The sequence below is a fragment of the Antennarius striatus genome, chromosome 3, assembly GCF_040054535.1.
Source record: "Antennarius striatus isolate MH-2024 chromosome 3, ASM4005453v1, whole genome shotgun sequence".
NCBI lineage: Eukaryota > Metazoa > Chordata > Actinopteri > Lophiiformes > Antennariidae > Antennarius > Antennarius striatus.
This window is the reverse complement of record NC_090778.1, coordinates 17,017,201-17,041,722: the sequence shown is the minus strand read 5'-3', so window position 1 is coordinate 17,041,722 and position 24,522 is coordinate 17,017,201. Positions and strand designations below refer to the sequence as shown.

Sequence of the window (24,522 nt, the reverse complement as noted above, 5' to 3'; positions counted from 1 at the left end):
AGCATTATGGGATTATTTATGCAAGTTTGACTGAGCAAAGCATGACTGAAGGCCTAGGTATGAAATGCCCGGCCCGCCACTGGATCTAACCAACAATAATACTGGGGCACGTCAAATCAATATTGTGGCTCTTCAGGTAAAACAGTCTCAGCAATCCCCACGTTGTAAGGAGATTGTTAATGTCATTAACACCATCTGTAGGTGTCTTTAGTGCATAGAACACTGCAACGGCTAATTCTGGGAGAAACCGGTATTGTTTGACTTTTATGTTGAAATGATCAAACAGGAAATACTTTCCCTGTTGTTGGAGATTCCTCGTCAAGTACCATTTGTGTAGAAAGTACCCGTACTTTGAAGTATGATCAAATATTGTACCTTTAGTTTATAATCTGTGGATGTCTGTCATGGTTTACCAGTTACTTTTGTGAGGTTTTATCCTGTTTATATGATACAGCCCATGAAGACGTTTTACAATGATTACCCAAAGTGTTTACTGCTTTTTAAAGTCATCCGTTCAATACAAGATACCTTAAAGGGACACGGAACTGGCTGCCTTCATCTTAAAAAAAATTCAATTTTAATTTTCAATTTTAATTATGTTTACGAGTAATCAAAGGCAAAAAAACGTGGGGAAAAAACAATCTATAAGACAGTTGACATTATAATTTATTTATTCATTTATGTATATATTCTTGCTCCATGGACAAATATGTTCTGAAAAACAACACATGTTGATGTTTACGTCCAGCTTCACCTGTGCGTCTAGAGGCCTGTACCATAAAGCTGGATTATGGCTTAGCGAGATAACTTCAGGCTTAACCCTGGCTTTTCGGTACCATAAAGGTGGCTGACTTTCTATCAGGCTATGTTGTCGCGGTAACCTATGCTGAACACCTAACCTGCTCCGGAGCAGGATAAGTTCAGGATAAGAGCTCAGCAGGTATAACAGCCCCACCCATTGACCAATCAGTTCTCTTGGAAAATGGGCTGTCTGTTTTATGAGAACCCGTGGATCTTGGTGCACAGCTTGTACGAAGAGCGCTCAGGCGCGAGAGAATATTTAGAGATCGCTGTAATCCGTTTGAATTGCCTGAACAATCACTGTACGAAAGGTACAGGTTTTGGGGAAAGGGGTTACATTACATCTGTCAGCTTGTGGAGCCTTACATCAGTAATGTAACGCACTTCAACCATGCGCTGACAGTCCCACAGACAGTGTGCATTGCACTGAGGTTTTTTGCAACAGTTAATATATTTCTTAGTGATGTTCGTAATTATTATTAAATCCCTCGTTGGATGGGTTACAAGCAAGCCACAGATGAAATGCCATTAATCAATTATTTGTTTAAGTAAATCATGGATTGATTCATTCATTCATAGGTACTTTTATATATTCTGTTGGCGAAGCCGAAAACCTCGGGAAGAACACAGTATGTAGAGCTATTCATAAAGTCGCGGGGGCTACAATCACATGCCATAACGTCGTACACACATACATTTATGGAACACACAAATGTTTCTGTAGTCAGATATACAAGTGCAGTCATAGTTGGGAAGTAATATTATAATGGAACTAACTTCCGCATTGACACAGTCGGCGATTTTGTGCCAGCGATCCTTGCGCCGTTTGGCAGCTGCAACTGTGTTGCTTTTTGCCTGGATTATTGATTTGTATTGCTCGTATTTATTAATTATTATTGTTTGCTCCTCCGTTGTGAAATATGCGGCTTGGGCCGGTTTGTTGCATGTTTGCGATTGGTCGTATGCAGCAACCTCCCCCCTTTTTATGTGAGCGCGCACAGATCTAGAGTGGACATGCCTGAATTGAATTAGTGTGTTGATAGCCGGCTTTATGGTACCGAAAATCCGGAGGGCGGATGTCTCGGTAAGTGAAGCCAGATAAGTAAAAGGAAGCCCGGCAAGGTTCATCAAGCTTTATGGTACAGGCCTCAGGTGGAAAGGTAGCAGGGCTAGAAGTTTAGGGTTCAAGTTGTTCTATCATGGTGTAGCTAGGAAGAGAAATAGAGTAGGAGTAATCTAGAAGGAGGAGTTTGTTAGGAATGTCGTGTAGGTAACAAGTGTCAGACTGATGAGTCTTTGATGCAGTGATGCAGAGCATACCTAGAAGTGAAAGAGTTGCCATTGGTGCAGACTTCAATGGACATGTTGGTGCAGGAAACAGATGAGGAGGAGGTTATGGGCAGGTTTGGTATCCAGGAGAGGAATGCATGTCTCGGTAAGTGAAGCCAGATAAGTAAGAGGAAGCCCGGCTAGGTTAATCAAGCTTTATGGTACAGGCCTCAGGTGTCTTGATTTTCTTGGGACCAAAGTATGGTCGGATTGCAGCACAGCGACACCTAGCGAAATATAGAACGAATAGCAGCAAGGATGTGAGCGCCCTCACAGGCTGGAGCAGGACAGGCATGAGTGGCAGCAAACAATGAACCAAAGTCATTATGAAGTAAAATAAATTGACCTCAAGGACTCAGAAGAGTAATGTGTTCACAGCATATGTAACACTGTTTATTTAGTGTTTTAAATCAAATACTTCTGTAACAGTACAGTACCATAATCAGGTCACCTGTTAGACATTATTGGTTATTTAAGAAAATAATACTTATTGTGTAATATGACAATGGCAAATTGTATGACAATCATGACAATATATCAAAACACAAGAATCATCATGAACATGGATTGCATTCATTGTTTCTCATGAACAAACAATGGTACCGCTATAATTCATACTGATAATCTGACACATTCAAAAGGTAAAAAAATGGACTACAATCATGTGTAATTGCCGTGATGTTCTTCAGGAGCTGAAATGGCACTACAAAAGTCATTTTAGATTATACGTGTCAAAACCATGCTGCCTCCTCAGTAACACCATTTTGGGAGAGAAAGAACAAAAACAACAAAAAAACAACAATCAGCCTGCTCCACTCCTTTGCACATTGCTGTCTTTGTTCAATCTAAGTGCAGAGCAGTAATTACACGTCTGCATCAAATCATGGGGAGAATTGATTGCATCCATGTACAGTAAACCTTCACAACAATAAAGTCAAACTCTCCTCTCGCTGTAATCTTATAAAAATGGCCACAGCCACAATAATGGACGCATAAGGCATGTATAAAACAAACTATAAATTGCTACGTGATTGATAATTCTGAATGGCCTACTGTGTAGACTGCTGGTGTTCATCAGCGATTAGTAAATATTCATCTATAAATCAAGATGATGTGTGCTCAAATTAAGTTGATTCCATACAAAATAATCTAAAAATATAACTTGATTCCACAGAGAAGTATTAAGTAATGTAAATAAAAAGAAAAATAATCTCCCTCCATGACACAGAGGAGGTGAATGAGTCGCCGCTGGGTGGAAAAAACACCAGTGGGTCCCACTGTGCGAGAGATCCCACTCCCTCAGTGCCCCCCGGGGGCTGCAGAAAGGATGCTTTGACCTTGACAGTCACAGGGCTTCTGAGATGTGTCCTGGTGGGAAAACAGAGGAGGATCTGCACTTCCACAGCACTTCTCATCCAGGAATTATCCTTACTCCTCTGCAAATCGACATATTAAAGTGATCTTAGAGGTAAAGTGGTATAAAGTTACAGGAAACTGGAGGAATGAACTGTCCCCTGTATCATCAGTAACTTCTTAAAAGATGTAGCCTCTTATTATCGTGAGACTTCAACGATTTAGTTCCATGTCTTTTGTTACACATCAACCTTATCTCATTAATTTGCATATAACAGACACATCCAAATTATTCTAAACAACATATATATATAAACAACTTGAGGTTATTTAGATAGTTATTTGTTGTTGAGTAGTTTCGATACTTAGCTGGTGTGCTCCAATGGAATACTATAAAATCTTAGAGGGATGTTCTGACAGACTTCAAGGAAACTAATCCCAAAAAATTTACAGAAGACTGTTTGGAAGCGAACACTGACGAGACATCATCATGATAGAAAGTCACATTGGGTCTGAATTTCATTCATAATAGGACATTTAAACCAGACTCACTGCATCTTTTGATTATTTCAAACACCATGCTTTCAACATGTTGTATCTGTTTTTCTCAAATGACATCCCACATTGTTGGAAAAGAGAATGTTTTAGGTTTTGAACTCTTGTAATGTTAATCCTTAACAAAAATTCCCCTGTGCCAGAGACAACATTTGAAATCTCCATTTTTTGTCATTCACTTATTGAGTTTGCAGACAAGTCTTCGTTTTCCTCACCCATCCCTTTGGTTCAGAAGGGTGTAACTATAAAATGTTTTAGGAGGAATGTCAAAGCTGTAAAATAGACACTATCCATCCAGAATAGTTTACTGGCTCTGCAGCCACTGCACTCGCAGCTCCTCCACCTCTCTGCCATACCAGTCATGGAGTTTGGAGAAGCAGCTGGTGCCAGGAGAGACTGGGCTTTCCAAGGATGCTCCTTTTCTCCTGCGGGGCACTGGTGGAGCCCTCTCTCCATTACAACGAGTCACTGTGCTGTTCCCAGAATTTGTGCACGCTTCCCAGGCCGCAGACGAGGATGCTGCATCAACACAGCCGTTAGTCAAGGCTACTGATGGTTTATTCCATGCTACTTTATTCTCCCTGGAATACTCGGAGATGAGTTGTACCTCATCCTGCAGGCCCTTCTGAACAGAGGGGACTGGCGTGGGAGAGGTATTTGAAGAGGATAGTGATGATAAGGAAGATGATGATGATGAAGATGAGGATGCTCCAGATCTGCATCGTGCCACCTGGTTTCGTCTGGATGATCTGACCCTGGCAGTCGGGCCTCCAGCTGCGGCCCCGACACACCCACCTCCCACAGCATCCTGGATCTCCTCCAGTTGCCTCTCCAGCTCCTTCACCACCAGCCTCATGTAGTCAAAGCTGGCCCTGGACAACGCCTTCACCCATGACTCCATAGCTGCTTGGTTGTCAGCAGCCAACTTGTACACCCGTGCTTTGACACAGTCAAACTTGATAGCAAATGCAAACTCTTCCGTCGACTCGCACAGCTCCACGGTGCATCCTTCCAGCACGATGACGCCGATAGGTTCTCGGCTCTCACGCTCTTCAAAGTAGAAGAGCATGTTGCCCTTTAGGACAAACCAGCGCCGGTGGTACGCTGTGTTGCGCTCCCCCTTTTTGTACAAGAAGCCTGTCTTGTCCGGCGGTGAGTCACAAGTGGCATAGTGCATCATGCAGCGTTCATTGAGCTTCATCTTCTTCTCTTCTGCGTATCCTCAGGAGATTGGTTATTAACCTAAGAGACGTTATGAGGACAAAGATCATTACAATGTTTGAAGTAATTACAGTGATACCTCTACTTACGAATGTCTCTACTTATGAAATTTTCTACTTACTAAATTTCTCAGCAGGAAAATATACCTCTACTTACGAAAGAAATTTCGATTTATGTAATGTAAAACCACAGTATCAGCTGATACTCAAATCTCTCACAAGTTCCTGAACAAAACATTCTCATAGCTGCTCTGCTATTGGCTATTACCTATTATGTATCCTCCTGGCATTCCATTGGCTAAGAGGGATGCCACTCCACCTCTGTCTGGCGCTAGATCGGTGCTTATGCAATGTCTTCAGCATTCAGCACTCGACCCGTGAGGTAGTCTGATAGTTTTGTGCAAATATAATAACTTTTTGAGTACGTATTTGCTATGGACCCCAAGAAAGTGACGGAGAAAAGAGGAAAAGACGAAGAAAATAGTTTTTTTGTCCATACAGACAAAGCATGAGATAATAGAAAAGCATGAGAAAGGGATGCGTTGGGTTGATCTCCCCAAAGAATACAGCCGTAATGCATCTACAATCGCCACGTTATTAAAACAGAAGGAAGTTTAAGGAGTTTACGGCATCACGTGGGTGGTTGGAGAAGTTCAAAAGGAGGACTGGAATTCACTCTGTTGTTCGGCATGATGAGATAGGAGCGCATGAACCAAAGAGGGCAAAAAACAATGAGGACAACAGTTAAAAGGTAAATGATCGTCATTATGATTCTTTACTCTATTCTTTGTTTTTTACGTTATGCACAACTCTCTTTTATTGTGCAATAATCTAATTGTAACATGTATTTGTTACATGTTTTGATGCATTTTTGTACTTCATAAAGCATTTATGTCAGAATTAGGGATTAGGGCATTTGCATGGAAAAAACGTCTCTACTTATGTAATTTTCTACTTACGTAATTTCTTCCGGAACCAATTAATTTCGTAAGTAAAGGCACCACTGTACAATACTTTTCGCACTATAAGGTGCACCTAAAAGCCTTTAATTTTCTCAAAAAAACCAACTGTGCGCCTTATAATCCAGTGCACCTTATATATGAAAAAAGCTTTGGAATAGGCCATTCATTGAAGGTGCGCCTTATAGTCCAGTGCGCCTTATAGTGCGGAAAATACTGTAGTTCGTTTTAATAAGTCACTGCGCTGTTCACTGTCTCTTCTATAAGCTGTGCCAACTGATGTTTACTGGAAGGAAAGCACAGCACAATTTACAGTAATTATGTAGTACCAAATTCTGACTAAAGTAATCTCACGATACTTTCCAAACAGAGCAAGTCTAGACTGACTATTTTAAAGAGACCCAACCGTTCCCACATGAGTAATCACTTGGAAACTGTGGTGTGGAAAAAAAGAAGAAGTCTTTTAACAATCAGGAACCTCGATCTGATCTAGACTCAAGCGGGGAGCTTGAGTCTAGATCCCAGAGGGGTCTTTGACCAGAGGGGTTAAAAAAGAGAGTGATGAGCAGGAATACAGTCCCGTACTGCAACAACAACAGCTACTGTGTATCAATAGATGAATTAATCTGCAATTATTGGTATTTATAGTAATAACTAACAATAATGATGAAGATTATGACGGATTGTGAGTAGACATGAGTAAAACTCTGGTCTAGACTTGGCTTACAACAAAAATAGGCCAAGTTAAAGGGCTAACTTACACAACAGGAAGAAATGACTGGGTTCCATGTCCAGCTATGAACCAGGGCTCAGATGGTTCACATTCTTAAACAAAAACGTAATCTGATTTCAATCGGATGAAAGGGTGACTGAAGTTTAAATGTGGAAATACTACTAAATGTGGAAATACTATTACTTTATCTAGATATTACTTTCTCAGCATTGTAACACTTGCTTTTATCTTTTGTTTTTGCTTCAGCTTCTACTTCACACTGGACAGAATGCCGGGAATAAACTGGAATAAACTACACATTGGTAGGATCGCTTACGTGTTTATCTGACATCCAGCTGACATGAACATCCTCCCATCGCATCTGCAGTAACACGTCTCACTTCGTCTTCCGATGTTTGTTTGTTTTTTCAAATAGAAGGAATTGAAGTAATAGAAAATTTAAAAAGTTCGATATTTAATCTCGTAACTAAGATGCTAGATAGACCCAACAACGACGAGCAGAGGAAAGTCCGGCTGGTTGCCGACGGGAGGCTGATGTCCCATCCCCGTGAGGCGTTCAGGTTCAGTGTGGAGCTCACTGGTGTTAGTTAATCTGGAGATTTAAGTCATAAACTTTTGACACATACGCAGGCAAGAGAATTCACACCTGACTACAGTAACTTTACGCAAAACAAAAACTAAGTGTATCTGGCACAAAAACCTTCGGTGAACTCAAACGGGCATCCAGCATTTTCACCCCCCCCCCCCAAACTGCACGGCACTAGCTAGCTACCGCTCCATGCAACGTCACAGTCAGATAATCTCACAGTTTATGTCATCAATATCAGATATCGGTCCTGTTTACCTGAAGATAAAGAGATGCTATTTTCAGTGAGGCAGATTATTATTGTTCCATTTTTTCTTTATCTCTCTTCCTCCTTTATTTTCCTTCCGTCCTCCTTCCCTGACACGTGACCGATATCGGAGAGCGCTTGTTGGTGCGGACGCAGTCAGCTCAACGGGGCGGTGGCGTCGAGATTGATTTTCCTTGTAACCAAGGAGTGAGCGGTAACTAAAACACGCGCACCCCGTCTGATCCTAGGGATGACTTGTACTTGGTTTGGTTTTTACGAGCAGGCAAAACTGTATGAAAGCACTTTCAGATAAATGCATGCTTTGACATTTTGGACATCAATACCCAATAATCCTTTGTTATTCCTCATGTTTTTTTATTGCCCTGCATACCATTCATGCCACTTGATTTCCAGCAAAATCTTCCACAAAATGTTTTGAATTACAGTTGCCCTGCAGAAAATAAGAAACAGTAAACATGAACATATGATTTTGAAAACCACTGAAACGTTTTCTGACAGTTTCTACACTAAACTACTTATTTGTTCCAAAATGAATGAGAAGTAATAATCTGCATTGCATCTATGGTCTGCTAGTCATGCAAAATGTGTGCCACATTTTCTATATTAAGAGGCTTCTACATTCAGAATATTAAAAGTACAGTACAGTACTGTATATCAATACAACAGAGGTTGTAACACTCTACACATTACCTCTTAGATAAAACTGTACACGCAAATTTTTTATTTTTTGATCAAGTTAGCATTTATGAGACTAAAAACAGCTTTTGAGTATAGTATTCTTCTACTTCTCTTATGTTTGCCTTGTCCTAAGGAACCAAGACAATGGGTTAAACATATACTTTACACATGCACACTTTCTGAGCAGAACTCATTATGTTCCAGTCTCTAAACTGCCTCTCTGTCTGCCAAACAGCCCCTGCCCTGTTCCTTTGCCCCGTGATTTATTTCCCAGGCACTGAGCTGCTGGCCTACATTATGGTCTGTATGACCATGACCAGCCACTGTGAGTTCATCTGCAGACAGCTGATGGTCTTTAGCAACCCCCAGGCTGATATTTCGTCACACTAATTTGTAATTAACTGATATAAATGCTGATGCCATGTATTATTTGACGTTTATCAGATGGTTTCAACACACTGCTTCTTGACCGTTATCATTAAAAATGATGCTCTCACAGACGTTTAATTTTCTATATTTGACACACAGTTAATAGTTTTGTCATTTTAAATGAGTGTTCTGCAAGGGACCTAATAAAGAATACAGACATAAAAAATCAATACTTTTTTATTTTAAATTGTTGTGTAGTGCATAAAATACACACAGACACACTGGATTAGTTGTAACATGTTTACTTCTCACGCACAACAAAATAACACTGACAGGTTTTTTTTCAGAGATCAAATCATCTTTAAATCAACTTGATTGATTCAGATTTGTCACATTATTGTGGCTGCAGAATATTCTGACATCATATGAGGAAATGAGAGTAGTTCTCTGACTCTAAATTCTGGAGAGAGCAGAGCACCCTGCATGTTGGGACCACCAACAGATAGCCTCTCCATAAATATGCATAGAAAAACACGGTGATGGCAGGACAAAGTGAAGAATCAGTAATGCATTCATTCAACCCCATGCCTCCCATCTGATAAAGCACAACTGGGTATTTGGTTTACTCATTTTATCTTCATCTTCACCATCTTACATTTTCTTTGCCATAATGCAGCTCATTCTGTTCAGTTTCTGGAAATTATAATATTGAAGCACATGTTGTTCATCAGTATGAACACCATCCTGTTGCTGTGTATAAATAACACATCCTGCTATACCCTGCTAAATAACACACACCTCACGGGAACGTCAGCTTTCAACAAAATACCTCTCCACACAATATCAAAAATATCATCTCTTTAAATGTTAAAGTCTCTGTATAAAAATGTTTGAAATATATAGATATCAAACATGTACATGTATATTTGTATACAAAGAAAATTTGATGCAAATTATTACTTCTTCGAGGATCTTTTAAAGCTGTACCTATGTCACTAAACCATTTCATTGTATGTAATTGTGGAAAAAAAACTTGCATGGTATCAGTTGAGCACATTGATATTGATGTACAATGTACTGAATGGACACAGATCAGTGACCACATCATAATTCATTTCATACCACAAGTCTTTCAAAGACAAACTGTGATTGTGCATACTGACATAATAATAGTTTCTCTTTATCTGCAGTTCAGCAGAGCAGCATTCTGCTCCCAGGCAAACCTGTCAGGCTCTCCAGACAAACAATTACAAATCTTAAAAGGTTAATTCCATCAGTTGACTGGAGCTATTGATTTCCATCTGAGTATGCAGAGATTAAGTCTCAAGACAGTTTTCTAATAAAGGCTGACATCATTTCACTTAATCTTGTACCTCTTTCATCTAAACTTTCCCCTTTAGTTTGGGACCCAAAGTTTCAGAAGCAACTAAAACTTTAATTCTAGTGTTTCCTCATAACAAAATATAATCTTCACAACTGTACACATGTACATACACTGACTGCCCTTTCTGTTGCCCCAGATTCACAGTAACATTGCCCTGGCACAACTGCCACTGGAAATCATACATTGCTCAAAAGACAGAGAATAAATTTAGCACTTTTTTTATACAAAGAGGGGGAGGCTTGTTCTTGGTTCCGGCTCCTCCCTCTCCGACGGGTTGATCGGCTTATGAAACAAGCATGCTTTCAACTCGTATCTCAAGCATCTCTGTGGTCCTGCAGTGCAAAAGGAAGAAATATATTAGTGTGAATGCTTTTCAGCACAGAGGGGGGCCACTTGACAAAGCAGTCACAGAACCAACAGTCGCTTCACACAAAATGAAAAAATACACCAAGGTAACATTTCCCACACACACAAGCAGCCAGACATGCATGTACAAGTCATCAAAGTTAATTAGAATGAGTCATCAAGCACATTTTTCCACTGCAGATAAGAAAGCAGTTCTTCCCTTTGAGGAAAGGACAAACAATTCGTTTTGTGTCTTTCCTTAAAAAGCTGCCATTATTCAGTGTTTCTTCATCATGTCTGTTGCGGTTCAAAGAGCAGAGGACCCATCTGGGTCATTGTGGCTTGAACAAATCATATCCTGTTGTTGGGATGTTATGTACCTTCCCTGCATGAGGTACAGCTGATGCCTGCAACTTTTACTAATCTCCAAAGCAGTGTAAAATCTTCACATTAAGTTTGCTTCACCACCCACTGCTTGCACTGACCCGTCCCAAGCCTTTTTTTCCCCCACACACATGGATGTGTGTACCCATGCATGTCTTTTCCACACCCATACACTTAAGCATATGTATCCCTTTAACATGAAAATGCACATATTTGACTTCGCACACACATTATGACAAGTACAAGCACATGCATGCATGCCTACTCACTTTCCCACATCATGACTTTGTCTGAATCATTGATGAAGAACCACAGCCATTCTCTATCAATGCCAAATGTGCACCAGTTTGATTTTTATAAAGCAAATAGTTGGCTTTTTTGTCTTTATTGAATGAGAAACAGCTGATGAGAGGATGGGGTGGAAGGGAGAAAGAGAAAAGAGTGTCCCAGGAAAGGGCCAAACCCACGGCTCCCGTTGAAGAACAGCAGCCTCAGCACAGAGTGAACATTCCACCCCACTGGACTTTAACTTCTGAATACTCAGATGCTTGCATAAAACATCTTCATTATGGATACAATGAATGTGACAAGTAACAACCCTATTATTCATCTTAATTATGATTTTTTAAAGTTTTCCTCATAACATTGTCTTTCAGTAATCCTATTTAAATGTATTTGATTAAGGTGAATCAAATCAAAGAAAATGATGCGTGTAAGTAGACTGGTAGACTGTCACCACCAAGAATCACACAGAAAAACAACAGCTAATTAATATTCACTGGCAAACTGCGTGCTTCACTCTCACACATTGAATGAGTTGTGTGGTGCCGTTGCCAGGTTAGAAAATGGGTGGAAGAGAATGCTGTCTGCAGACGTACGACAAACATTTTGATAAAAGACAATACGTCTGAGAAACAGGTTTACAGTGACAAATTAACTGTTAACCATCTGAACACTCTGCTTCATGAGAGTCTGAATTAGTGATGGTGGCAGGTTCACTTATTATCCTGAAAAAATGAGGGGGAAGAAAGTTGAAAACTATGCTCCAACCTCTGTGTAGAGAAGCAACTACACACATTAATATTGGATGCAAAACAACAGGGAGCGGATTTTTCATCCTGATTTGAGGTCATTTGTAATCCAAAGCTAACAAATAAAGAACTGCAGCTGAGGCTGCTGCAGTCGGTGAAGTCAGTGAACTTTCTGAGAGAACATGCAAAGAGAAATGTTGCCAAATGTGTTTGCTGTGAAAAGTATCGAATATATTATAAAAATAGTTACCCCATGCGCATATATAAAGAGAATCATGTGCTCAGAAAGATCGCTATGCATGCAGCTGCTGCCTTGTCAGAGTAAAGAATTATCCAAGGGATAATAAAATAGAGTGAGAACAAGCCATAGGAGAGAGAGAGAGAAAGAGAGAGGTGGACTATGAACTAGAGCTGCAGTGTGTAGGTCAGTGCAGTTGAGTCAGCCCTGAATCATAGTGGAGGCGGTGAAGATCCACCTCCTTCCTGACCATTATGACTTTATGCTCAAGCCTGCAGAGCTGGAGCTCAGACAGCCATTAGAAAAACAGTGAAAAAGCAGCTACAGGGAGATTTAAGAGCATTGGAACAGTCTGATAACAAGTAATGGATGAACAGCCCTAATTTTGGATAGTTTGGGACCCTGTGTAAAACGAATTAAAAGACAGCAACAATGATTTCACAAAGAATCTTTTATACAGTCATGTGTTTCACAAAGTGTTGGACCTTGCCCTATTATTTCTAAGAAACAGCAAGCCTTTAGAGCAGTGGTTCTTAACCTGGGTTCGATCGAACCCTAGGGGTTCGGTGAGTCGGTCTCAGGGGTTCATCGGAGATGGAGGTCAAGACAAAACACCCGACACATCATGTCGGGTGTTTCCATTATTTAGCTAATGTGTATAATGTACAACTTACTTTAGTTGGTGTTTTTGCCAAACATACACGAATCACTGTGCACGTTTGACACATTGTGTTAATTCGTGATGACACGCCCCCCTTAGCCATCACTGGCTGCAGGTGATCACACTACATCGATTAGCCTACTGTGCTACAGGGGATTTTGTGCACTCAGTAGTCGATTTATGCCTGTCATGATGGTACGTCATCTGATTGCTTTCTTAATATTTTAATTCATAGTATGTTGAGCCAAAAAAGAAAGTGGTCGGACGAGTATGTGCAAAGTGAATTTACATGTACTGTATAACGGAACGTGATGGGAGTCGGCGTTCTGCGTGATTTGCAATGTCAAGTTGAGCAACTCTAGTCTTCGCGCTGGCAAAAATAAAGGAACACTTCCTTAAGCTGCATGGAAAACAAAAGAAACAGACTTTGCTGTGAAAATGACATCAGAGTAGCACTTGCCAAGGTGAAGCCACGCATATCTGAACTGGTCTCTCAATAACAACAGCAGAAGTCACACTGATATGCAGGTAGGTCATTTCATGTGAGTTCATGCACTGCCTTGGTTTTGTCCTTTGAAAAAGGTGACATTAATGCACAATTCATTAAATACACCAGTAAAACATGTACTTATGTCTTAAATTTAAAAAAAAAACTTCTTCTTTTTTTTTACTAAAGAAGGGTTCAGTGAGTGAGCATATGAAACCGGCAGGGTTTGGTACCTCCAACAAGGTTAAGAACCACTGCTTCAGAGGAATCAAAGATGATGACAGGCCACAGCATTTATTAACAGTTAACCTTTTTTTCCTGTTATAAAACACAGCTTTTTTTCATTCAGTTCTCTTTCTTTTGTTGCTCCTGCCACTATTTGTTTGAACTATATATAAATATACAAACACACGCGCGCACACACACACACACACACACACACCAACACTTGCCTTCCAAAACATCTGCCCATGGATGAGGTCGTACATTGAATATATTATCTTTGTTCAATTTTCTCATGAGTATGGGGTAAAATGGATAAAGAGATCAGAGTCACCTCTAACAATAAATAAGTGACGGTACATAAGTGATAAATAATAAATAAGTGATGGTACATAAGTGTAAGTGATAAATAATAAATAATAAATAAGTGATGGTACATAAATGATGCAGGCAAACAAATGACTAAGAACTAATCTAAAATACATTTCAAGAGCATGTTAAAAAAAATCATATTATCATTTAAAGTATTTTGTGACAGGATATGACCTTTCATGATGTTTTTTCTAAAAGTGAGTTATTGAACAATAATTGTTGTTTGGTATTAACTAAAGTTACAAAGCTTTCATTACTGCAGGTTGTGGTAATTCTTGCAGACTGATTATGAAGTAGCTGCACTTCTATTGAAGATATTTCAGCTCTGATCCAGGAGGTATTTAAATTAAGTCCAAACAGAATTCCAGTCGTTTCAGCTTCAACATTCAATGATTTCAAAACTGTAAATAGTCGATACCCTTAAGTCATACAAAGCCAAGGCCATTGGGTTAATTTAAACAGCGTATTACATTATAAAAAAAACCCAAGTCCATTAGCGCTGCAACTCCTGGCAATACTGGCCACACTCCATTCAGGAACACACTAGCCTGATGAGCCTGAGTGTGTGTCTGAGTGTGTGCCCATGTGTGTTAGCATGCTGGTACAAGGTAAATACACTGAATGCTTCACGCTGAGAACAATCAGCTCAACAACAATCCATCCACACAGGCTCCAAAGTAACAATCACAATCCAGCTCCTTTGCTGTGTTTTTCCCTTTCACTGTCTCCCTCTCTACCCCTCTACTTCCCTTTTTTAACGGTATCTTCCTCCTTGTCCGTTCTCCTTCTCCCACCTTGGTATCTTTACCCCCACTCCCTCACCACCAATTGTTTTACTCTTGGCTGAATATCCTCCGATCCTCAATTTAGACACTAATTTCAAACTTAATTAAAGCCAGCGAGGTCATTTCACACCCTGGTTTTCTCAGCCTGATCTTACACACTTCTCACCTCTGCAGCCAGAAACTAATATCTATGATAGACATGTGTGTTGTTCATATAAATTCCTACCACCCAAGCATACAACTGGGCACTTGTATGAACAGACACTGTCATGCGATGTCCACCTCTCAGCATGCCGACACTATTTGATTGTAATAAAAATAGGTGAAGCAGCACCAACAGCAGCAGCTTTGTCAAAGGTGATGTTGGTACAAAAGCTGTGTGAGCCAGACTGTTATCTCCTGGAGACTAATCCAGATAATTAAGGGCATCGCTAGGAGGAAGGTGCTACTAATCTCATCCAACTCCGGGGTATACTGTCTATTCAAGGCCGCCAAACTGAAATGTGTTTTATGCACACCGATACAACACACACACACGCACGCACACATACACAAATCAGACTTTGTTAACACCGGCCCTTATTAAATGCTAATAAAATAGAGATTGGTGATCTTATTTGTTAATGCTGTTATACAATTTTTTAAACGAAATAGTCTGAAATAGTTTCTGTTCGTTCTCTCAAAATCAAAGTTGATTAATTTTGCACTCTATTTAATGATTTTTAGATTTCACATGGAGCAATTATGATGGTCTACAGGAATGGGTATCTCAGCATTAATTGTTTGATTTTTTAAAATTAAAATATGATGTTGAGCAAATGAAAGGAAAAATGTCAGTTTTGTCATTGAATATTTTTGTCCTCAACTGACCACCATGACACTCTAACCCTCCACATTCTTTCCCTCCAAAGTCTGATCTATCAACAAAATGAGACAACGTTTGATGGTGGAAGAAGAAATATGACTATCTGTCAGCCCTAACCGTTCATCTAGATGGGCTTCTTTGAGGCCGTCAGTCTACTTTGCTATGACTTTCAACCTATAACAGCATTCCTCAGCCTTTTTCATCCAAAGCACTTTTAAAGTATGCAAAATCTCAAGTCACCCCACTCTAAAATGAAATTATAAATGTACACTCTGTATCCCTCTGACAGCCAGTGCACGCACGCATGCACACACATGCACACACACACACACACACACACACACACACACACACACACACACACACACACACACGCACGCACACACACACACACACACACACACACTCCCTTTACTTGCTCTTGAAGTAAGTTAAGCTCAAAAAGCTGAGTCCACTCAAATTTGTAGCCGAGACTGGTTGAAGAAGTGTAATGGTGCAGCTGGAAACTATTGGGTACTCTTCCTCCAATGGCGTATGCAAAGACATCTTTTCAAATTTTATTCATGTGAGATCTTCCCTGATCTCTGCCCATCATGCATGTTAATGCGTGATGGGAAGTTACTTTCTTTCTGACCAATCAGCCATTACAGTACTTGAAAAACACATATACTGTAGCTCACACTTACCACATAAACAGCCTCAACCTGTTGAGTATGATGCCCATGGAGTGAAAAGTACAAAAGAAAATACCAAAACACAACAGCAAATCAGAAGTATCAAAAACAGAAACACAATCACATTTAGTTTTACCAGAAAAGGCAGTCAGCTGCTGTAGACTAAGAGAGGTCCTGTGTGTTCTGACACCTCAAACTTTTTCAGTGATTTGCTCTGCAGTAGCTTTACCGTGGGATCAAACACACAGGCTAGACTTTGCTCCTCATCCTCATCACTAGCACCCAAAACCCATAATTTTTGGTAGGTACTTATCAAAGGCTGGGATGACAAAATTAGACCTGTAGCTTTGGAGATGCTGACCCAGACTCTTATCTGGCTGTCTGCTCATTGTGATTTCATTCAGAAAGATGTGTATTATCAGGTCCTGAGTCTGTGACTTCCTGAAATATCCCAAAAAAGATGCAGTTAATTTTGTTGTTGTTGATAGCAGTCTCTCTGGAAGTGTTTTAAGTCCTTGTACATTTTCAGTCAAACCTCACTAGCAACCATCATCACTTTGTGCATGTATATGCTCCTAAAACACATACATATATTAATAAACAGTACATAAACAGACAAAATGAGATGCAGATGGATTCACAGCATCAGTGCACAAAAGCATTTGCTCTCTTTCCTGACAAACACCATCATATATGGACAAACACTCACCGCTTCTTCGTCATCTCTGGGTATATCTCAGCAACCATGGTGATGCCTTTGCCTCTGTTCCACTCACTTATCTATTCTTGTGTTTCCCTTTCCCCAACCCTTCCTCTCCTTGTTTAGATCATCCAAAGTTCAGCTGGTGTAGAACTTAGGGTAAAGTATAAGACACTACGAATGATTCAAGAATGCTTAATTCAGACAGAAGGGGTCCAACGTCAAACCGTTGTAGTAGTTGATTTGCGTAGGATTGTTTTCTGGGGTTTGAGAGACGGTGGGTGACGAGGCACACAGGGTGGAGTAGTGGTTGCTGTTGGTGGGAAGCTGTGGCTCACTGGGAGGCTGCCGTTTTCCACCATCAGTTCATGAGGAAGAACATGAGCAGGAGGAGGGGAAGAGGAAGAGCAGCAATGCACTGGGCTGAGCCTGAAGTCATTCAGCTCATCCTGTAAGTGTAATTCTGTGTCATCTACATCGTATTGGAGGTCACAGTCTGGGCAGTAACCATGGTACTGGACTTTTTCACTGAAACGAACACGCTCTCTCTCACGACAATCCCTGCCGGGGTCCTTTGTGCATTTGTTCTTTTCATGACGGAGAAGAGGCATGGGCCTGGGCAATGTAGGAACAAGACCCGTTTCAGGGACGCCACTGTCATTGGAAATGAAACAGGGTGGGGAGGAGAATAAATCCCTGTGTGGTTTCAACTGGAAAACGCCTCCATTTTTCATTAAAGATTCGGCAGCCTTGGATATGTTCCCTGATAGCACTAATGTTGGATGAGGCAGATTTTTAATGTTGTGGTCCTCGCTTCTCTGCGGAGTCAGTCTAGGTGGTGGGAGAGGAGGGTGGGGCTTCTTCAGTACTGTTAGGACTGCAGGAGGGCTAGCGAGAACCGGAGCCATGGGTGCGGTTAGTTTAAAGATGCAGTCATCAGGGAAAAGCTTCATCTTCTCCAGACTAGAAGCAGTGGTGGTGGTGGTGGTGGAGCTCGAGTTGGAATTGAGGGTGTCCGTTTTCGAACTGTCGGTCAGTCCGTCCTCCTCCAGCTGTAGATCACCGGTCAGGGTGTCGATGTCATGAACAACCTGGAGACAAGAAGAACAGTGGTAACTGTGATGGCTGAGGTCAGGAATGTGGAACAACATTGTGTGAGAGGACTAAATATCACCTACTATAATCCCAGATTTAAAAAAACAAAACCATCCCAGTGGTAATTAGGGAAAGCATGTTGATCTATCTGTGATATTTGACTGGGGAAGAAATTTGCAGTGCATAAAAACAAAATAACAAAAACGTTGCTCATCTTGTCAAGTTCTAAAGCATCATCACATTAAATTTTGAAAAGTTACATTTTCATTTATGAGACTGATTTATTGCATCGGAAACTCATTCACAGCGTTCAAGGAGAAACACCCTTGATTAAAAAAAAAAGATAAATATTGATAGAATTTATGGGAACTCCTATGAGTCTGTCAAACTTTGTCTGAAATAATAATTACAAAAAACTTTTACAGTATTGGAACAGAGAGAATTAATTGGGCCAGTCATGTCCTTGATGCCAAGACACTCTTATTTATAATGCAAAAACTATTGTTACAAAAGCATTACAAAATCTGCCTCACTAAGGAAATTCAATAGATGTCTTACAAAAGAGGACAGGGATCATCTGCAATGCCAAAATAAAGTAAAGGTATAATTTTTCCAGTGATGATGTTACCTAAGATTACTGGTCAAGATGTTTAACTGTCATGCAGGAAACCTGACTTTGGGACCATTGTTTTATTACTCCATTTCTTTTCACTTTTAAGATTTATGTCAATTTTCTTTAAGAGAAAACTACTTCTTTTCATCACAATACAATTTTGAAGTGATCAAAAAGCAGTTCACTCAATGCCGGGAATATAAATACAAGATTCTGTTTCAGGACCCAATTTGTACAGGTTCTTTTTAGGTAAAAAGATTTTTATTTTGTCATTCGAGAGGAAATTTGTTTTGCTGCCTGCATAGGGACATATTAAAGAACTATTGGAACAGAAATCTGTTTAGCTGGCATCCTTACAAACTATACTGGTTTGTAAGGGTGCATCGGCATAAGAGAGAACATAAAGTGCGCGAGCACACACATACACACACACACACACACACACACACACACACACACACTCAAACACACACACACACACACACACACACACACACACACACACACAATACATATTGTAAAGGCACATGGAAGTTTGTGGGGGCGGTAGTGGCTCAGCGGTAGAGCGGGTCGTCCAGTGTTCCCAAGATCAGCAATTTCCGCATTCGCCCAGTCTCCTTGGAGTGTGAACTGACAGTGGGAGGTGTCAGCTCACCTCCAGAGTACTGCCGAGGCACCCTTGAGCAAGGCGCAGTCCCTCTTTACAAGTTGGGGCACACCGGGAAGGAGCTGCCTGCCACTCCACCTCCCATTGCATGCCTACAGGTCCCCTTGTGTGTGTGTGCGTGTGCCACAGGAGTCTGTACACACTAACATGTATACATGCATTTGATTGATGACTTTACAGCTAAAGTGTGCTCTTGATTTTCCTTTGGGGATCAGACTAATATACTAAGAGAAAAAGTTCTAATTGCAACGTCTGCTGAATGATGCTGAATAAACTTCTATGAACTCTAAATTGGTGCCAGACTAACAATGTCACAGATTATGTCACCATGTGCTAGAAAGACAGGTGAGAGTCTGAAACTGTCACTGACATGATCTACATGTCATGGAAAGACTGCCTCCAAATCAGCCCTTTCATGTGGTTTACTGGAACCAGAAACCGATTTTGATGATGAAAACTGGTTGCATTTTAAGTAAGGTCAAAACCATTCCCTTTGGAAAAGAATTTTTGCCCCTCTTTCTTCTGTATAATTATTACCACTTCAGTGCCCAGAACTGAAGTGTGGTGTTGGACATTTACATATTGGCTGCCTTACTATATGAAGATCACTCAATCAGCTGAAATAAAACCTGACATATGTTGATATGAGTATGTCTTAATTCACAGCAGATAAAAAGTGAAGATGACTGTCGTGTGCAGAATTCTTAAAATAATTACAAAAGGAACAACGAGTTTATATTCATACCCTGAATCAGTAATCCTCATCTCTTGCAGGATGAAGATTAGCCCACTGTAAAACACCACTGCTGTCATGTAGGGGTTTTAAATATCTGTCCAAAATGACTTGAGAAGTGATGCGAGGAGAGAAACAAACAGTAGACACCGGTGACGTCCAATACTCCATGCAATCTTTTAATGGATGATAAGTATTAACACATAAGAGGTACTATCAGTATCCCCAGTGTGCTGCCTCTGGGGTAAGGCAGGCAGCATCAGTGGCTCTGCCAAGCATCTGGTCAGAGCACTCCTAAGAACCAGGCTCAGTTCCAGGACTGTCTTGGAGTTGCAGCAGATAACTGCATTTCTAATGGATTATACCTCAGACACTGATAGTAACACCCCTCAAGGTGTGTGTGTTAAATGTGGTTGTCAGAATAGCTGATCCACCACATCATTTCCTGCAAACCAAACAAAAAAGCAACAAAGAAAGAGGGCACATCACAAAAAATCAAAATAGACAACCTACAATTTCTTATTATTATTTACAGCTTGAGCCTGAGACCCAGCAAATTGTGAAAGAACTTAAAAGAAGTCTTTTTCAAGTTGGAGAAACAGAGTAAGGGGAACAGCAAGGCAGAAGGAGCCAGATGCTGCATTGACTCCCAATTCATAATGTAGGAACCAGAGGCTCGATGCAACTGGGTTTCTTTTTCAAAGAATGACAGACTGTCATGTTAGGAGAAGAGGTTCAGTGCATCAGGTCAGATGCCTGGTGTATGACCAGCAGCAGCACATACTGCAAGTTATTAGTACTGAGCTAGCAGAAAGCGTTACAGTGACTGACAACGGGGCAAATACTGAAACAAACACAGGAAGGCATGAATGATATTAAAGCAGCGGTTCTCTGCAGGGAGAAATGGAATATGTGAATATGTTTTCTGCTTTATGAGCACAACTTGTAGATAAAAAATAATTTCTGATCTTTGTGTGAGCTCTGATTTATTCAAAGACGCATCACCCCGGCTCAAAATTCATCACCTGTCTCTGCATGAGAGAGATTTGAAAGGCCAATCAGACAGCTGAGTCTTTATTGTTAACATCTTTGTACAGAGCGAGAGAGATGGAGAAAGAAATATAGAGATAGAGATGGAGAGAGACAACAGATAGATAGAATGAAGATGAGAAGCTCTGATAAACTCACACATGTGGTGACAGATATTTAAATGAGTTCAATGAAGATTGGTTTGAACTGAGCAATGGAAAAATCAAAAGACAAGTGTTCTATTACTTGATGTGATCAAATTTGCAGTAAATAACAGTCAACATGTAGATGATGAAATGGAATGCAAACGTTATTTTTGCTTTGAATGAACTTATCCTTCATATATTATTTGTGATGTGATTTTTTTTTTCTATCACATTCCTGAAACACTGGAGTCTAGAAGTGATCCTGTGATTTCACACCCCACATTCCACCCTGTGCCACATGTCTTTCATGTTGGAGATAGAGATCACAAACATTAGTGGGCCAATGGAAGGCGTGTGACCGTGTGTCTGTCCGCGTGGGTGTGTGTAAATATGTGATTGACGTCATGGCCTTATCCAGGCCCCAATGAAGTGGACGTCATCTTCCAATGTCCTGTCAGACAAGGAGGCTTTAGAAAGAGGACAAACCAAGCCTATGGAAAAAAAACACAGATCACTGGAGTGTGATGTTCATGAGTAAAGGCTTGGTGAGGTGTTTCCTTTACCTCTTTAAGCTCTTTGGCTACATCTTTCAGGTCTCCCAGGATGGTTTCCAAATTCTCCACTATTGTCTTGATCTCCTTCTTCACTTGTACTTTGGAGACTACTCCTTCGGCGTCTGCATTGGGTGTCCCTGACATTATTCAGTTTATGACACAAACTATTTAGTGAAGGACCTAAAGTCAAATCCTTTTGTCGTCTGGCTGTCACTTTGCCAACGCATAATTTAGTCCGCTCCCTTTTTTTTTTTTTTTTTTTAACTTTTGCTCCTACATCACGGCCAGGACGGAGTGAGGTGTCGTCGGGCAGCGTTCGGTGTCGACCACTGGGCATGCGCAATAGACAGTGACATAAAGAACAACGGGTATGTCAAAATACCGTGTCATACTGCCTGTGACACGACGCCAGCTTCCAGGTTGGAACACATCACAGATTCATGTCCAGCCACAAATTATGTCATACCGCAAATATCCCTCACGTCTCGGGAGCGCTAAATTCAACATTTTGTGAGGAAAACATCCAACACGACTGCCTTACATAGAGTAGTAAACAGCAAGAAGCCCACAAAGAAAAAGAAGAGGAGAGAGTAGGGTGGTAGTAATCCAGTCCGTTACATACAGTCTGTCGTTAATGCAATGGTCCATCATGCCCAGGGTGACATAATTGTAATCCACGCTCCCCTCCTCTCGGAATAAACGGCTGTGATAATGAAACACTCCAGAAAGCCGTCAGATATCGACACTCGGACACGCTTCTCTCAGAAAAGCACCCCATTAATTTCATCCTGTCTCCATCGCAGCCCGTTCAGCGCGTCTGAGGAACCAACGACGTACCGGGGCTCAGATGATGCCCCCCCCCAGCGCGCTCCCCCCCGCTCTCTCTCTCTCTCTCTCTCTCTCTCTCTCTCTCTCTCTCTCTCCCTCCCTCTCTCTCTCTCTCTCTCTCTCTCTCTCTCTCTCTCTCTCTCTCTCTCTCTCTCTCTCTCCCTCCCTCTCTCTCTCTCTCTCTCTCTCTCTCTCTCTCTCTCTCTCTCTCTCTCTCTCTCTCTCCTTCTCTCTCTCTCTCTCCCTCCCTCTCTCTCCCTCTCTCCTTCTCTCTCTCTCTCTCCCTCTCTCCCTCCCTCTCTCTCCCTCTCTCCTTCTCTCTCTCTCTCTCTCTCTCTCTCTCTCCTCTCTCTCTCTCTCTCTCTCTCTCTCTCTCTCTCTCTCTCTCTCTCTCTCTCTCTTTGCACGACTGCTCCTTGTTTGATGCTGTTGCTGTTTCATCATGTATGGCTGAAGAGGTCTCTATTAGTTACTGTGCGGCTGTGCTCGCCTGTGTTAAAATAACTCAGTTCCATTCCCACTGGATTATACTAATGCTGATAATTCAGGGGCTCTAAAAGCACAACGCTGCACCTGTATGAAAATGTGCTTGAGTAGTTTGTGTCTTAAACATGAAAACACCAGTGTGTCCCCTATGAACATTAGTACAGTAGTCCTCCTCGTCATGGATTGGTGCAACCTGTCCTACTTGTCCAAGGTTCTCAGCAGGGTTTGTATTGCTGGCCATCACAGTGTTGTGAAGCCATTCTCCCCCAGAGACAGAGCACACACACATGATCCTTACAATGTCATTTCACCAGCAATGGAAGATTAAGCTCCATTATGCAAAAGACAATTTTGTGTTGTGACATGCACCGGTCTACTATGGGGCCAAAGGTCTCTTGCTATAGAAGTGGCCAGGTGGAATCTATGTGTGAGGTCCAGAAAACCAATATATTGAATACCATTCTGGTCATTACATGGGTTGACCCGAGTACAGATAGTCTGTTTTGGTCCCTCCGGCTGTAGCAGGCTGTGTAGATGCACTACAGTGGAATAGTAAGCAGCCACCAACCTGGCTTTTATGGCCGACTTCCATGCCTTCAGCATGCTAATGCCATTATTCCTTTCATGTAGCCTCAGCTATGACATTATTACAAATGTCATTTTCTCCCTATCATTCAAGTCTCTTAATAGGGATCAGTTAGTTCAACATGGTGGTGGGCAGTTGGAACTGATTAATTAATTGGGATTAATATTGTGGATCATATCCTAAACATTGGCATTTCAATAACGGGAATCAAAACTTCTGTGTGGACACGGTGGTCCCTGTGATGATGGTCAAGTGTTCCCCCAATGATGAACCCTGGGTAATAAAGGAGGTCAAGGCTGTCCTGAACAGAAAGAAGGAGGCGCAGTACTGGAACTGGCTGGTGAACTGAACAGCTTTTTCAATTGGATCAGCTCTCTCTACTCGAGGCTCCTCATCACAGATGTCCTCTGGCTTTACAGACCGCCTTCCACATGCATCCTTCTCTTCCTCTTCCTCTCCCTCTATCCTTACTACCTCTCTCGAGCCCACTCCAGAAGCTGCTTCTCTTAATGGATCCACTTGACCCACTCGGCTCACAAGACCACCTATTTCACTGGGTCCACCAGAACCATGTGTTCTTATCTCAAACAATACCACATTTACTGCGGACCAGGTGACATCAACTCTGCGGCCGGACCAGACCAAGTCTCCCAAAGACTCCTTTGAGCCTATGCTGCTGTGCTGGGAGACCCTCTTCATCAAGTATTCAACCTCAGTCTGGCTATGGAAGGTCCTGTCACTGTGTGCTCTCCTATCTGGACGTCGGGGGCTGTGGTATTAGCTGCT

General features: G+C 41.3%; 2 protein-coding genes across 4 annotated transcripts; both read right to left on the bottom strand.

Moving 5' to 3' along the window:
- Positions 1-2,437: 2,437 nt before the first annotated feature.
- pheta1 (PH domain containing endocytic trafficking adaptor 1) lies at positions 2,438-7,893 on the bottom strand. 3 transcript variants are annotated; one of them, XM_068311165.1, is made up of 2 exons: positions 7,795-7,893; positions 2,438-5,280 (listed from the first exon to the last, which is right to left on the bottom strand). In XM_068311165.1, exon 2 carries the CDS (start codon positions 5,237-5,239, stop codon positions 4,343-4,345), a length of 897 nt encoding a protein of 298 aa, XP_068167266.1. In that variant the 5' UTR covers positions 5,240-5,280; positions 7,795-7,893; the 3' UTR covers positions 2,438-4,342. The 3 variants fall into 3 exon arrangements, with proteins under 3 accessions (XP_068167266.1, XP_068167267.1, XP_068167268.1); XM_068311166.1 differs by lacking the exon at positions 7,795-7,893 and adding an exon at positions 7,267-7,433; XM_068311167.1 differs by lacking the exon at positions 7,795-7,893 and adding an exon at positions 6,979-7,080.
- Positions 7,894-9,164: 1,271 nt separating this feature from the next.
- Positions 9,165-22,661, bottom strand: prr16 (proline rich 16). The gene is made up of 3 exons (XM_068311008.1): positions 21,846-22,661; positions 17,009-18,090; positions 9,165-10,567 (listed from the first exon to the last, which is right to left on the bottom strand). Exons 1-2 carry the CDS (start codon positions 21,978-21,980, stop codon positions 17,221-17,223), a joined length of 1,005 nt encoding a protein of 334 aa, XP_068167109.1. The 5' UTR covers positions 21,981-22,661; the 3' UTR covers positions 9,165-10,567; positions 17,009-17,220.
- Between the last annotated feature and the right edge of the window lie 1,861 nt (positions 22,662-24,522).